The following is a 15,614-nucleotide window of genomic DNA, read 5'->3' as shown; positions in this document are numbered from 1 at the left end:
TTTTCTTTCATTTTATTTTCCTTTCATGTTTTACTTTATTTTCTTTTAAAAATGCTAAGTATGATTTCTATCATACTTAGCTAAGTTTTCCAAAGCCAAAGGCTAAAGCCAAGACTCGATTCTAAATCATGATAATAGAAATGCACATCATACCCTTCAGGGTTACATTTTTAGTTTTTTGAAATCAAGGATTGGTAATCGACCATCCTTTACAATCAAAACAATTTAATTTTAAAAAATGCACATTGGAATTGAATTTCGATTTCGATTAATAGTTGGGAGGAAGGATCTACCTGTGGCACATTCGACTTCCTGTGAACATACTTAGCGACAATCTTCTAAGGGAAACTAAATTTGGGTTAGATTCTCGATTGAGATGGTGCAACATACTTAGCACATTTAAAGGTGTTGAGTTGGTAAGCGATTGTCGCGATTAATTTACAAAGAGTTAAGGTCTAAAAATTGATTTTTAGATGCTTGATTCACTAGAGAGAAAAATAAGTTACATGGGTTGGATCCTGTAGACTGTAACCGGCGTGATCCCTAAGGTAAAATCCTATTCAACGATCGATATGAATTGAGGCAAAGAGCTTTAGCCTAAGGCTGATTTTATCAATTGAATTTTCACTTTAATTCCCTTAATTTACTATCTTTATTTTCATTCAATCAAATCTTATTTTTATTTCAACTCTTAAAACCCCTTTTTATTTACTATTCTCTACAAATCACGCCAGATCAAGAATCAAGAACCAATTTTCGACAACTTCTTTAGTCCCTCCAGATCAACCTTTACTCTCACTATTCTACTTTAATTTATTTATTTTTTTAGATTAAAGTATTAATTATTTGACATCAAAACGATGTATTGTCAAATTGACCCTGTAGACTGTAACCGGCGTGATCCCTAAGGTAAATCCTATTCAACGATCGATATGAATTGAGGCAAAGAGCTTTAGCCTAAGGCTGATTTTATCAATTGAATTTTCACTTTAATTCCTAATTTACTATCTTTATTTCATTCAATCAAATCTTTTATTTCAACTTTAAAACCCTTTTATTTATATTCTCTACAAATCACGCCAGATCAAGAATCAAGAACCAATTTTCGACAACTTCTTTAGTCCCTCCAGATCAACCTTTACTCTCACTATTCTACTTTAATTTATTTATTTTTTTAGATTAAAGTATTAATTATTTGACATCAAAACGATGTATTGTCAAATTGACATCGTTGCCGAGGAACACGAAAAATTAGTAATTAAATTGTTTTTGATTTATGACTAGACAAAACAGGGCACATCAAAAGAATTTGATCCAAAAATTGAAGCGCGAGCCAGACGAATTCACAGTTAAACGCTTCGAGAGAAAAGAAAAGAAACGACAAGAGCAAGCAAGTTCTGAAAACTCAATTGACACCACATACGAGGAATCAACGGATTCCACACAAAATCCAATAATAGGCGAATCGACTTCCACACCAATTGTCAATCCAACCACGACAAATCGATGGGCGACCAAACCATCCACGAACTAGCCGCAGCTCCTGCAGTACAACAACCACTCTACATCACTTTTCCTCAAGTGAAATATCGTTTTAACTCAAGATGGGGTTGATACATCTTCTTCCTACCTTCTACGGCCTTCCTAATGAAAGTTCGCATAAACATCTGGCGGAGTTCCATTTTGTCTGTTCAAGTATGAAATCTCAGGAAGTATCCAAACACCAAATTAAATTAAGAGCGTTCCCATTTTCTTTATCTAACATAGCAAAAGAAGGCTTATTTTATTTGCTTCCAAATTCGATAAATATTTGGGCTGATCTAAATTGTATTTTTCTTGACATGTTTTTTCCAACAACGAAGGCAATATAACTGAGGAGAATCATCCTAAGAATTAAACAAAAGCACAAGGAATCACTTTATGACTACTGGAACCGATTCAAGAAGATATATGCGAGCTTCCTGTAACACTGATTGATCGAGCATATGATTCTTCAATATTTCTACGAAGGGTTGCTTCCATGGAGATGAAAATGATCGACGCTGCTAGCAAGGAGCTCTTGTTAATATGACCTCAAACGCAGCGAGGGAAATAATCTCAACAATGGCAACCAACTCTCAATAGTTTGGCACTACGAGTGAACCTAGCCGACGGGTTCACGAGGTAAGCACCATTTCACTTGAAAATATAATCGAAAAATTAACTAATACCGTTAATTCCCTTGTTGCAGTAAAGAACGAATCAACTAGAGTATGCGGGATATGTACTACGCTAGACCACCCAACCGATTGCTGCCCAACGCTACAAGAAGAAATAGGCGCACAAGTCAATGCAAATAGAATTGATTGCATCAGTAAACAAACCTAAAAAAGGGATCAAACTATTAAAAGACCACTGACAAACATCAAATCAGACTCGATCGACATAAAATGCTATCCACGAATGTAAATTAGGTATCTAAATCCAATTCGATGGTCCAAAGTTGGAAAGATAACAAGATATCAGATAAGTGTCATCTTTATCAGTCGTGGCGATGTCAAATCAACTCTTCAAAAGATAAATGAGAAAACGACCAAACGACCGAAAAATATGCCAAAAGGTAAAAAAAAACGTGCCATAAAGGAATATAAAAATGTGACATATAGGCAGACTTGTTGAAAATCAACACTAAAGTTGGTGCAGCCACCGATCAACAAAGAGGAAAAAGGAAATAGATGAGTGGTAAATCAATGAGAGAAAACTAGGTTTTTTTTCAGTCCCTTTTACATATTATACATACCACCAAACCTGCTTTTAATAATATATGTGATATAATATAATATTTGTTCATAATCTTTCTTAATCATTAATAACGTAAATAAATCTTATAGAAACAAATATTCGAACATGATACCTTAAAAAGAACAACACTCTTTTAACTATTAAGTTCACTCAATAAGTTGATCAACCTAATTAACTTTAAACTAGAGTAAATTGAATAAGTTTAAAACCATTTGAATTAAAAATTAAAATAGCCATTTTATAATTAAAAAATACTCAAATTATTCAACTGTTAGCAAAATCATCCCAGCCGATACTTAATTAAAACATTGATTTTATAATTGGAGTTCAAACTACTAAAATTATTCTATTGTTAGCAAAATCATCCCAAGTGTAAGAGAGTTGGTTTAACTCATCTTTATTTTGATGATGATCTACTGATCTTTTGCAGGGGTAACATTGATTCTAATGTTGGAGTTCAATGTGTTTTGGAGTATTTTTACACCATCTCGGGTCTGAGACCTAACGTTGTTAAATGCAAGATTTTCATAGCTGGAGTATCTGATGATCAGTGTGAATTTATTAGGGAGGTTTATGGATTTCAGTTAGGATGTCTTCCAGTAAGATAATTAGGGGTTCCCTTGGTGACAAGAAAACTTATTGAGAAGGACTATCTTGGTCTTATTGATAAGATTATAAGGAAGCTGGCTATGTGGGCTAATCAACACCTTAGTTTTGTCGGGCATTTACAACTCATTAAGGTTGTTCTCTTCATCATAGCAAATTATTGGTGTCGACAATTGATTTTGTCCCAAGCTACGATTAGGAGGATTGAGCAGTTGTGTTCTTATTTTTCTGGAAGGGTGTTGATGTGGTTGTTGGTGGTGCCCAAATCAGCTAAAGGCAAATATGTCTGCTAAGGTCTAATGGTGGACTTGGTGTAAAGGACATTACTGGATGGAATAAAGCTTGAATTTTGCATCTGATTAGGAGCATACTAGCTGGAGAGGGCTCCTTCTGGGTGGCTTGGCTCAAGGAGTACATCTTGAAGGGTGTGGATTTCTAGAAATTAGAGATCCCCACCAATGTTAGTTGGAGCTTTAAGAAAATCTTGAAGCTCAGGTCTGAAGCCCATCTTTTGTTTGCTGCTGCTGATGATAGTTTAATGAAAGCTAGCATAATTTGGGGCCAGCTTCATTTTGAGCATCCAAAGGTTTTGTGGCATGATGTTGTTTGATTTGCAGGTCGTATCCCCAAGCATAGTATTATTGTCTGGATGGCTATTCTTAATCGTCTCCCTAAAAATGAGAGGCTCTTAAGAATTAGTGTTAATGTTGGTAATGACTTGTGTGTGATTTTTGGTTGTTAGTCTAAAAGCAAGGATCATCTCTTTCTTTTACTCGTGGCTTTGCTAAGGAGTTGTGGGAGGGCATCTTGGCTTTGTGTGGCCTTCCTTGCAGGACTAGCTGCTGGGAGCATGAACTTGCATGGAGAGGAGAGGAATTGTAGGCATTTACAGACACATCTCGCTCGGTTGATAATGTACTGCAGGGCATAAAAAGATGGTGCAGATTCGTCTCAGGGGCAGGAAGATTGTTCATGATCCAGTGAATGCTAGTTTCTGTATACGATGGGATATTACCTAATTTAATTTTTTATTTGTGTTTTATTTCCTGTTATTGTTGGTTGTTTTGTAATTCTGTAGCATGTTTCTGCTCTACTTTAGGTAATATAAAGAATTTATCAAAAAAATTAAGAATATATTTCCTAAACCAATTAAAAGAGTGTCACTTTACTTGTAATTTTAAATATACTTTTTTGTTCTAAATGCTAATCAAGTATATAATTTTTAAATAAATATTGCTCCTATAATAATGACTCGGTATACACTAAACTGCATTTATCAATAGTATTTATCATTTTGTTTAAAATAAGACGATTATTCTTTCCGTCTCATAATTTTTTTCCATCTTGATTTTTAAAATGATTTTACTTAAAATGTCATATTAAAAAAATCGAACAAATAATAATATTTACTTTTTTACTATTTTATGTCTCATTTTTTACACTTATCAAAATAAATCAATTAAATCTATCAATTACTTGGATGGTTTTATCATTTTCTTCATTTTATATGTTATAATATGAAAACGGAAAAAATAATAAAAGCGATATCAACATAAAATAAGACATGCACGGGAGACGAGATTTAATGTAGTTCGGCCTTGCCTACCTCAACGGACGAGATGAACAATAATTCACTATAGATATAGAGAACACGAAGAGTACAACTACATGATATCACATGTATCCCAAAACCCGGTATAAATACCAAAAATCAATGTATCCAAAAACTATATCAATCCCTACAAAACAATATCTGTAACATAAACCTCAAAAGTTACAGAGATCCCAAAAAGAATTATATCTCTCTAAAATAATTCTCTCTTACATAATTAGGTTAAGACATTATCTCTATTTATAAAGCAAAATACTTGATCACCAAAAATTCTTAATCCATAAGAATTCTTGCCTAAAACAATTACAATAAAATCCAACTTAATTACTAATTATAATTTGGGTCAAAATATAAAAAAATCTCCCCTTTACCCAAATTTCATTCAAAAATTAGTCTTCAAGTCTTCAACAACTTTAATCTTCACGTAAGCTGCATATCTGTTGGAGCACCGCTTTCAAGTCTTCAACAACTTCAATTCTTATGCAATATCCATTGAAGTATCAATGGATTAATCGAGAATTACTTCTTTGAAACTGAAAATTCATTGCGGCAAATTCATCTTGCATGTCTCCAAAATCGCTAACAAAATATGCAACAAAAAATTCCTTCAAAATTCCACAGCCCGAACCATAGCTCTGTTACCAATTGTTATAATATGAAAGCGAAAAAATAATCAAAGCGATATCAACATAAAATAAGACATGCACGGGAGACGAGATTTAACGTGATTCAGCCTTGCCTACCTCTATGGGCGAAATGAACAATAATCCACTATAGATGTAAAGAACACGAAGAGTACAATGACCATGATATCACATGTATCCCAAAAACTGGTGTACCCAAAAACTCTCTCAATCCCTACAAAACAATCTATGTAACATAAACCCCAAAAGTTACATAGATCCCAAAAAGGATTTTATCTCTCTAAAATAATTCTCTCACACATAATTAGGTTAAAACATTATCTCTATTTATAAAGCAAAATTTTTGATCACCAAAAATTCTTAATCCATAAGAATTCTTGCCAAAAACAATTACAATAAAATCCAACTTAATTACCAATTATAATTTGGGTCAAAATATAACAAATCTCCCTTTTACCCAAATTTCATCCAAAAATTAGTCTTCAAGTCTTCAACAACTTCAATCTTCACGTAAGTTGCATATCCGTTGAAGCACCGCTTTCAAGTCTTCAACAACTTCAATTCTTATGCAATATCCATTGAAGTATCATTGGATTAATCGAGAATTACTTCCTTGAAATTGAAAACTAATTGCAACAAATTCATCTTGCATGTCTCCAAAATCGCTAACAAAATCCTCAACAAAAAATTCTTTCAAAATTCCAAAGTCCGAATCATAGCTCTAATACCACTTTTTATGATATGAAAGCGGAAAAATAATCAAAATGATATTAACATAAAATAAGACATGCACGAGAGACGAAATTTAACGTGGTTTGACCTTGTCTACCTCTACGGACGAGATGAATAATAATCTACTATATATGTAGAGAACACGAAGAGTACAAGTACATGATATCACATGTATCCCAAAATTCGGTATAGATACCAAAACCCGGTGTATCCAAAAACTCTCTCAATCCCTACAAAACTATCTATGTAACATATACCCAAAAGTTATAGAGATCCCAAAAAGAAGTATATCTCTCCAAAATAATTCTCTATCACATAATTAGGTTAAGACACTATCTCTATTTATAAAGCAAAATATTTGATCGTCAAGAACTTTTAATCCATAAGAATTCTATAAGAATTATTGCCTAAACTAATTATTTGAGTCAAAATATAACATTATATAACTTAATATATAATCAAACTTATCTCCTAAAGTTGTGTTAAATCAACCTGCCACAAAGATCAAGACAAAAATCAAGGAACGGAAAGAGTACGATATTACATTATTTGATTGTTTATTTTCATTTATTATTTGATATATTAATGATAGGATTTTTCTCCATGAATATTGATTTCGGCAACACAGCGTCTTAGGTGGTGTTTGTTTTTACAGTGTGAGGTCTGCAAAGCTCTTATGTTTGCACCGCGCAAACCACGCGCAGACATTGGGCTTCGCAGACCGTTTGTTTTTTTAAAAGGCAAAAGCTCTTCTAACGTCTGCGCGAGGTCTTCTTGTGCATATATGGTTTTATGTCTTCAAAGGTCTTCAAACCTCTTCAAAGAAATTAAAATTTTTTAAATCTATTTTAAAATTTATTTTAAAATATGGATTGATTTATTTTAAAATATAGATTGATTTATTTTAAAATATAGAAAAATTTATTTTAAAATATGGATTGATTTATTTTAAAATATGAAAAATTTTATTTTAAATTATGGATTGATTTATTTTAAAATATGGATTGATTTATTTTAAAATATGGATTGATTTATTTTAAAATATGAAAAAATTTATTTTAAAATATGGATTGATTTATTTTAAAATATGGATTGATTTATTTTAAAACATGGATTGATTTATTTTAAAATATGGGAAAATTTATTTTAAAATATGGAAAAATTTATTTTAAAACATGGATTGATTTATTTTAAAATATGGAAAAATTTATTTTAAAATATGGATTGATTTATTTTAAAATATGAATTGATTTATTTTAAAATATGGATTGATTTATTTTAAAATATAGATTGATTTATTTTAAAATATGAAAAAAAATTATTTTAAAATATGGATTGATTTATTTTAAAATATGGATTGATTTATTTTTTAAAAAAATTATTATTGTAGTTGTATGAATTATTTAAATTTTAATATTATAAAACTAAAATTATTTAAATTTTAGTATTACAAAACTACTTTAAGTTTAAAAAATCAGTTTATTTATATTTAAATTTATTTTAGCAGTCTGTAGACGTTAAAAAATAAACAGTCTTCTTCTTACAGATTACAGACTTTTAATCTACCTCTTCTGCTACAGATACTTACAAATATGATCCGTAGACTACAGACCTTTTACATCTGTAAAAACAAACACCACCTTAGTACCTCATTGATTAGACAAAGTGGTTGATAACACAACTAGGCAAAGCTCATACTAAAGACAAAAGCATTAACTTTTCTATTATCTTCCACGTGAAAATTTTCCGGGAAATTACACAAAACATTAAAAAATAAATTGGAGGATCCCAAGAAAAATCCCAAATCCCCCCAACTAAGCCAACAACACCTCTTTTTCTTTACCTTTTTTGAACCATTTTTCAATTTCCCGGACTTCACTATTCTTGATTCCTACTCTATTTGTACAGCTTTTGTTAAAAGTTGAGTCACTGATATCAATCAAGGCCCTTCGATGTACCGTGTCATCTGACGGAAGAAGGATCAGAAATCAAGTAAGTGGTTTTAGTTTCCTTCGACTAGTCTAATTGCTTTCTGGTTTTTCGATGATTCGTAGTGTAATCCTTTTTTTTAATGATTTTATGATTCAAATAGGTTGTTGAAGATATCTGTTATATTTGGTTAAAGTTTTTCTTTGAAAATGAACTTCAAAATAGATGCTGATGAGAAAAATGGTAGTGGCGATTCTGATAATGGTCAGTTGTTGCGTGACATCGAGGAAATAAGCAAAGCCCTTTACTTGCATAAACCCTCGAAACCTTTGATTTCCACATCCGATTTTAGATCTAAATCTGTCAGGAGAAGAACCCGTCTTTTGGAATCTGATAAGGATAAGAAATCGTCGTCGTCGTGGGATTGGAAGAAGCCCTTGAAAGCATTAACTCATATTATGCAACATCGGTTTCATATTTGTTTCTTTCTCCATGTGCATTCTGTTGAAGGCTTGCCTGCCTGTTTAAATGACTTCAACTTATGTGTGCATTGGAAGAGGAAGGATGAGTTGCTGTCGACTTGTGCGGTGAGGATCTTGGATGGAATTGCTGAATTCGAAGAGACGTTGATGTGGAAATGTTTTGTGTATGGTAGTAGAAGCGGACCTCATAATTCGGCAAAGTATGAGAGCAAGCTTTTCCTAATCAGCGCCTCTGTCGTTGACATGCCGGGGCATGATATAGGACAGCATTGGATTGATCTCACGAGTCTGCTGCCACTTAGTTTGGATGATCTAGAAGGGGAGAAAGGATCTGGTAAATGGACTACAAGCTTTAACCTTTCTGGCAAGGCTAAGGGTGCTACTCTAAATGTCAGCTTCATGGTGATGAAGGAAAATTTAGTTGAATCAAGTGGCGGTATGAATGTGTCACATTTTGTAAATCTAACAGAGAAGGGGTCAAGCACCATGGGAGAGATCGGGGTTCTTTGTGCAACCAAAGGGAATGAGATGCTTCAGCATTGTGGAACTGTTCCAAGTAATGTAAACCGCAGGTCTCTGTCCGTTGATGTAAAGTTCGGTACTGAAGTGTTGCCAAATTTGGGACTGGAACTTTGCAAATCGATAAGCATTTTATATCAGAAATTTAATGAAGAGAGCTTAGATGGTTCGTCGGGATTAGATAAGTTATCTGAACATGTGGAGCCACTTAAACCTGATTCCAAGTCTGCTAAAGTTATAGATGAGTACGAAAAGAACGAGTTTTTTGTTATTGAACAGGGTGTAGAAATGTGTCTGAAAGATCCGACTACGATTGAACAAAGTGGTATTCAGACTATTGATGGCTCTTCCATTGAAACCATCAACGTGGATGAGATCCTTAAAGATTGTGACACAGAAATTGACGAGGAGGCAGATCCAGTTTCAAAAATGTCCTGCTCCGGTCACACGGAGGAGGCTGTGGTAGATGACCTCATACAAGGAAAGAGTAATACATATTCCTCAGCTTTCAATGACAAATTGGTTACAGAATCATTAATATTAGAATCTCCATCTACTTTGGATGAGTTTATTGAGCATGAAAAGTTTATGGAGGCTGAATCACATTACAAGGCTAGCAAATTAACAAAAAAATTGCCAAGTTTGGATGACCTTGCTGACACTGTGGCTAGTGATTTCTTAAAGATGCTGGAAATTGAACATGATCCATTTAGCTTCAACTCTGATGGTGCTCTTGAATCTCCTAGGGAGCGTCTGTTGAGAGAGTTTGAAAACGAAGCCCTGGCTTCTGGTGGCTTCATCCTAGATTTTGTTGCAGCAGGAGAAGAGTTCAACTCCCCCATTCCTGTTCCTTGCTGTGGGGATAGTTACGAAGATTTTGCTTTCCCTTCTGTAATGCCTGGCAAAGAACAGAAGATGGAAAGATTATCACTGAAAGGCCGAAGGGCTGTCAAAGCGGTTGAAGACTTGGATACTGAAGCTTTGCATAAGGGGAGCTTAGTTGACAAGGTGTTCCAAAGTCCTCATGTTCGAAGTGATGGATTTGGAAGTCCGATTATGCTTTCCCCAGAATGAGGTCAATTGATGCCAACAGAAGTGGATTCTAGCATTTCATTCCAGGGAAAGGATGGACTTGTTTTGTGAGCTATGAATTCCACGCTTTTCAGAAATTTTTAAAATGTTGGCCACATGGGATCATTCAAGTATCCTGAGCAGATGTATTTTCTGCAAGATCGGGTAACTGATATTACGGAGACTGCTAAAGTTTGTTTCACTTGGAACGGAGAACCTGTCCTTGCAGGTAAATAAATAGCTTAATGTATTTGAACGATATTGCTGGGAAATCATTGCAACAGATTGAACTAGAAGCTGCACCCAGGGTTGTCATGTTGGAGTGGTGTGCAATCATGTCGGTTGGATGAATTTATGCATTGATCTTGTTTTTTCAGAGCTGATTCAGGCTGGATTTCAGAGATGATCATATATATGCTAATAAGTTAATGAACTTTTCTATAATATTGGGATGGGTGCTTATTGTTCGATGCTGGAGTATCAACGAAACAGCTGCTAGAAAGCATGGGTTGCTGGGGAACAACTTTTTAATAGCGGTCATGGTGTTGCATAGAGATCCCCCTTGGGCACTACGATCCTTTTGGCTCTTTAATGATTGCTTAAATTCAGGTGGAGAGAGCTTTCGGCTATCTATAGCATAATGCTGGGAGAGTGAAGAAAATGCTGAATCATGGGAAGCATATGAAAAAGGAGAATGTACTCCAGTTTTCAAAATCCTTGAGGTCCATGTTGCCGGGTTAAATGCTGAAGCCCTATAATCTGGGGGGAAACCGCAGCGACAGTCTGGGACACATTTGTTACTGGCTGCTGGCACAGCCAACTCTAGTACAGGAAAACAATGTCAAAGTCAAAGGCCATTGTATGAGTGCCAATCGGTATCTAGAAAGGTGCCGGCTGCAAATGTGCTGTGAAGTCTATCCTATAATGTTCTTGAAGCAGGAACTAGTTGGAAAGAATTGGCAGATTCAAGTCCACGTTCTTGAAACCCTGATGTCATCTTCGAAATTAAGGTGTCAAAGTTCATTTTAGATTGCAGCATTTGACTACTTATTAACACGTCTTTATTTAATTACTTTTTTGCATCATTTTTACTATTCCTGCATATAGACAACTTATGTTGGAAAAGATTGTACAGTCCAATAGGAATTATGAATTTATGATCATTTCATGTCCATTTGATCTCTGTACCTTCTACTCTCTTGCCATGTTTTATTCCTGCCGCAGTTGTATGCTCACCATCCTAGTAAAGGATTTAGATTTCCTAATGATAATACATGACTCGAGTATGCAGTTGATGTGATCGTCGACGCAGGTTGATATTGGCCTTATGCAGGACTTCGCTGTGAGGGTATTAGTGATCGAAAAGAACTCGAAGCCGACAAGAAAACCACCGACTCAATAGATGCTCGGGTGATTATGAATCCCCTCATAAGTTGTAATCACATAACTCGAATCCTCTTTATCTCTTTCAACTCTTTTCTTCACGGAGCATCCTTCATACAAACATCTGTAGTAGTTCCTGTTCATCAGATACGAAGAAATCGATGAAGGTACTCCGAAAACGAACACAAAACAGGTACTCATTTAGCTTAGTTTAATGATTGAAAACAAAACATGCATAATATTTATGTAAATATACCTTGGATTTGGGCTGTTCTTCACCATCTTCTTCCCATACTTTCTCCATCTGTACCCATCATCCAGTATATCAACCTCGGACTTCGTCTTGAATGCATATCGTTCTTTGGATTCGGTAGTTTCAGTTTCTCCTGTTGAACACAATCAACAACAAAGAATCATAATACCCAGTAATGTTAGGTGGAGCTTTAGATGATTGTAATGAAAGACCTTTTTCTTACCACTATCATACGATTCTCGAGTAAGTAGGCTACTGTTGCCGGCAAAACCATCAAGTACTTCAATGGCTTGATGAAAATTGTTCTCAATAGGCCATGGGGTCGAAGTTCCGGTATAATCGTCCTGCAACCAGCCGTCAAAAGTGAAGTAAGCATCAGGAAACTCGAACTTGGATCGATCGGAACAGTCACTTTGAAGCGAGTGTTGCACTCTGAAACTGTTATTAGACATTTTGTAACGAAACCGAAGGATGTTCCGATAATGGCTGCGTGCATGTATTAATAAGCAGAGGTGGTTTTCCCATGTGCTTCAAGTGACATTGAAGGAAGGTTCAACGTAAATGCCGAAAGGTCAAAATGAAAATGATGATTTTGGGTCCCAGATACATTCCACTAAGAAGTTTAAAGGAACTGGGATTTCTCAAAGGATGAAGACCAAGACTTTCATTATTTTTTAACGTGACAAAAAAAGATCTGATATGATAAGATTATATATTTCTTAAAAATTAGATTTAGCTGAAACCCATTTTGTCTTAATATATTAACTAAAATATTTATTTTAAAATTTTAATTATTTATAACTTTATTAAAATCATTTTAATTATTCTTATATTCACTAAATTACTATTTTCTATATTTCATTTTTCGCTTTTAAATAATATACTTTGTGTCGACACCGTTTTTGTAGCCACCGAGTATTTGTGTGGGGTTGGCACTGCGTAATCACTGGAGAAAACAAAGTTCTTATATGCACAACCCTTTTGAAGGTTGGACTTGGGAATGCAAATGTATATGGACTTGAAAACTTACTCTTTTCACCTTCCTTTTGTTGAAGATAACTCCCCAAACAAGCATTTGTAGAAGAAAGTTTAAGAGTTGCAGCTCCCCTGGTTTTAAAGTAGGAAGGAGAGGAGAGAAAAGAATAATGGAGAGGAAGATAAACTTTTTTTCTTTAATTTTTCCTTAAACGTCGATCAAAATCTTTGGAAAGCCAAATGTGTGAAAAAATAGTGTCACGTCTGGTTTAACGTGTCATATCAGCATTTCATTATCTTCAGTAAAGGTTATTAACATCGAGTGATTAATTTGTTATAAATCAATCATGTTAGTGGCCAATTTGTTACTTTTGAAATTTTAGTAGGAAAAACAAAAATACTCAAACATTAGTGATCACTTGTGTAGTTTACCCAAATTTTAATTCATTTTAACAAAAATAGTAAATCTTTAAATAATTTCATACTAACCGTATTTTTCTAATTTTCTTCGCGTCTATATTATTTCCCTAAAAAACCCATTAAAGATATCGTTATCAAACTTACGAATATTCAAATTTATATTTTTGGATAAACTTATTTTATTCACCCAAATACAAATAAAATTAGAACCCCACACAACAACTGCTTCAAGAAAAGACCCACAATCAGATGAAAATAACCAAAAAGATAACAAAGTTGGAACTTTAAGCCTCATTCAATGAGTAAAGAAGAAATTGAGAACCCTGACGTCTTACCATGCTGCCTATCACCTGTCTTAATTTAAATCCCTACATGTAAATCAACTAACTTAAGCAAATAAGGTTATTTTTGTTTATTTATTTTTGAAAGTGATCATATTTATTTAATTTTTTACTATTGTATTCATGTTTGTTTATTTATTTTTGAAGTTATTCATATTCATTTATTTAACATTCACGGATGTGTTTATTTAATGTTCATAAATATTCGTTTATCATTCATGATTATGTCCGTTTAACGTTCACGAACATATCCGGTTTTATTTTGTGTTATAATAGGAAAAATGACAAAACTACACAATTAATGCTTAAACTTCTTAGAATTCATATTTTAAACTTTAAATTTCATCATATATTCAAATTAATATGTACATTCACTAATATTCAAAATATAAAAATTAAACATGCTTCTAACTGAACTTCTAAATGAATTTATGACGAATATATACGAACCGTACACATCTATTTTATGTTCGCTCATTTAATAATAATATTCATACTCTTTTATTTAATTTAATAAAATAACATTATAAAAATAATTTACGAATATTCTATTCATTTACTTACTTAATAGTAACTCGTAAAGACTTTTCCTTCCCAAACTTATACAACCAATCAATCAAAATCATCCAACAATTGTGAGTAGAGGAACACCCTGTCATATTTGCTTAGAGCACTCTACAAACAAATAATCACGCGTCTCCAAAACATCAACGTATCATTATCATGTATTCATTATTCTCCATTTGTTTGTATATTTTAATTGTATAAAATATATTTAGAATAAGTTAATTAAATCTACAACTAATAATCAACCGGTAAAAATAAGATGATACACTAGGAGAACACATAACACATTTGATAGAATATGTTTATTCTGATCACAAACTCTTAACCCAAGCATCAAGGGCGATTATTTAAACCAAGAAGAAACCTCACCCTGTCAACATATCCTGACCTCAATGGTCTTGGGTTTCTTAGGCTCCGGCGGCGGCAATTTCTCAACGGTGACCGTCAAAACCCCATCTTGACATACTGCCGAGATGGCATCGGTGTTAGCATTATCCGGCAACACGAACTTCCTCATAAATTTGCCGACCCTCCTCTCCATTCTCACGTACTTGGCCCCTTCCTTCTCTTTCTCTCGCTTCCTTTCGCCGCTGATCAACAGCACGTTGTCGGCCTCCACCTGTACTTTGATATCCCCCGATTTCAGCCCCGGCATGTCGACGACGAAGACGTAAGACTTGGGGTCTTCCCTGATATCTGCCGGAGTCGCCGCCATGGCCTTGGCATCTCGGATGTAAACACGAGATGCGGCGTTTGGGTTCTTGTTGGTGTCGTCTTCGTGGAGATCCATCATGTGGTTGAGGGTGTAGAGGAGTGGGTAGTCGTAACCTATTATTCTGAAATCCATTTTCCTCTTCCTTTTGGACGACGATGATGATGATGATGGATTTATGCTTTTTGCTTACCAAGATTCGATTTCCGCAGAAATTTAAGAGGACGGGGTTCCTGTATTTAAATGGAAGCCATGGGAGTTTTCCTAGTGGAAATGTCGAGAGCTTTCGAGAAGATTTTCCTACATTCTGGAAGAGTCTTGAGAGTTCCCAGAATGTGTTGGAAGGTCAAGAATGTACGACCATGGCAAATTATATGTCGTTACTTTAGTTTTGAAGTTATATGTCGTTGCAAAAATTTTGGTGGATGCGTTCATGAATGTACGACCATTCAAGTTGATTGTGTGAAAGGACACCCAGATAAAAAATATCAAAGTAAAAGAGAGGAAAGAGTTGTTCTTCCCTCCGATTCACGAATAACATCATCCTCTTTAGCAAATTGGCCATGGCAGTTTAGACCACCCTGGGT

General features: G+C 34.3%; 3 protein-coding genes across 3 annotated transcripts; 1 reads left to right on the top strand and 2 right to left on the bottom strand.

Annotated features, from left to right (window-relative positions):
* Positions 1–8,260: 8,260 nt before the first annotated feature.
* On the top strand, positions 8,261–11,204 carry LOC120154984 (protein PLASTID MOVEMENT IMPAIRED 1-RELATED 2-like). The gene is made up of 2 exons (XM_039166580.1): positions 8,261–8,367; positions 8,468–11,204. The coding sequence occupies exon 2, from the start codon at positions 8,514–8,516 to the stop codon at positions 10,377–10,379; it is 1,866 nt and encodes a 621-aa protein (XP_039022511.1). The 5' UTR covers positions 8,261–8,367; positions 8,468–8,513; the 3' UTR covers positions 10,380–11,204.
* A 377-nt stretch (positions 11,205–11,581) lies between these two features.
* LOC120154985 (probable WRKY transcription factor 50) lies at positions 11,582–12,497 on the bottom strand. The gene is made up of 4 exons (XM_039166581.1): positions 12,236–12,497; positions 12,016–12,145; positions 11,753–11,895; positions 11,582–11,711 (listed from the first exon to the last, which is right to left on the bottom strand). Exons 1-3 carry the CDS (start codon positions 12,462–12,464, stop codon positions 11,772–11,774), a joined length of 483 nt encoding a protein of 160 aa, XP_039022512.1. The 5' UTR covers positions 12,465–12,497; the 3' UTR covers positions 11,582–11,711; positions 11,753–11,771.
* A 2,148-nt stretch (positions 12,498–14,645) lies between these two features.
* Positions 14,646–15,251, bottom strand: LOC120154961 (17.3 kDa class II heat shock protein-like). Its single transcript, XM_039166565.1, has one exon. It carries the CDS (start codon positions 15,160–15,162, stop codon positions 14,689–14,691), a length of 474 nt encoding a protein of 157 aa, XP_039022496.1. The 5' UTR covers positions 15,163–15,251; the 3' UTR covers positions 14,646–14,688.
* Positions 15,252–15,614: the final 363 nt, after the last annotated feature.

This window comes from Hibiscus syriacus, unplaced genomic scaffold (assembly GCF_006381635.1).
Source record: "Hibiscus syriacus cultivar Baekdansim isolate YM2019G1 unplaced genomic scaffold, ASM638163v2 tig00111156_pilon, whole genome shotgun sequence".
NCBI classification, from domain to species: Eukaryota; Viridiplantae; Streptophyta; class Magnoliopsida; order Malvales; family Malvaceae; genus Hibiscus; species Hibiscus syriacus.
Note: the sequence above shows the minus strand (reverse complement) of the source record. Positions and strands in the feature narration are given on the sequence as shown.

Coding starts and splice junctions, on each gene's coding strand:
- LOC120154985 (XM_039166581.1), bottom strand. CDS start 12,464: ATGTCTAATAACAGTTTCAGAGTGCAACACTCGCTTCAAAGTGACTGT. Junction 12,146..12,235: donor TCGAGAATCGTATGATAGTG/GTAAGAAAAAGG, acceptor TGTGTTCAACAG/GAGAAACTGAAACTACCGAA. Junction 11,896..12,015: donor AAGAACAGCCCAAATCCAAG/GTATATTTACAT, acceptor TCTGATGAACAG/GAACTACTACAGATGTTTGT.
- LOC120154961 (XM_039166565.1), bottom strand. CDS start 15,162: ATGGATTTCAGAATAATAGGTTACGACTACCCACTCCTCTACACCCTC.
- LOC120154984 (XM_039166580.1), top strand. CDS start 8,514: ATGAACTTCAAAATAGATGCTGATGAGAAAAATGGTAGTGGCGATTCT.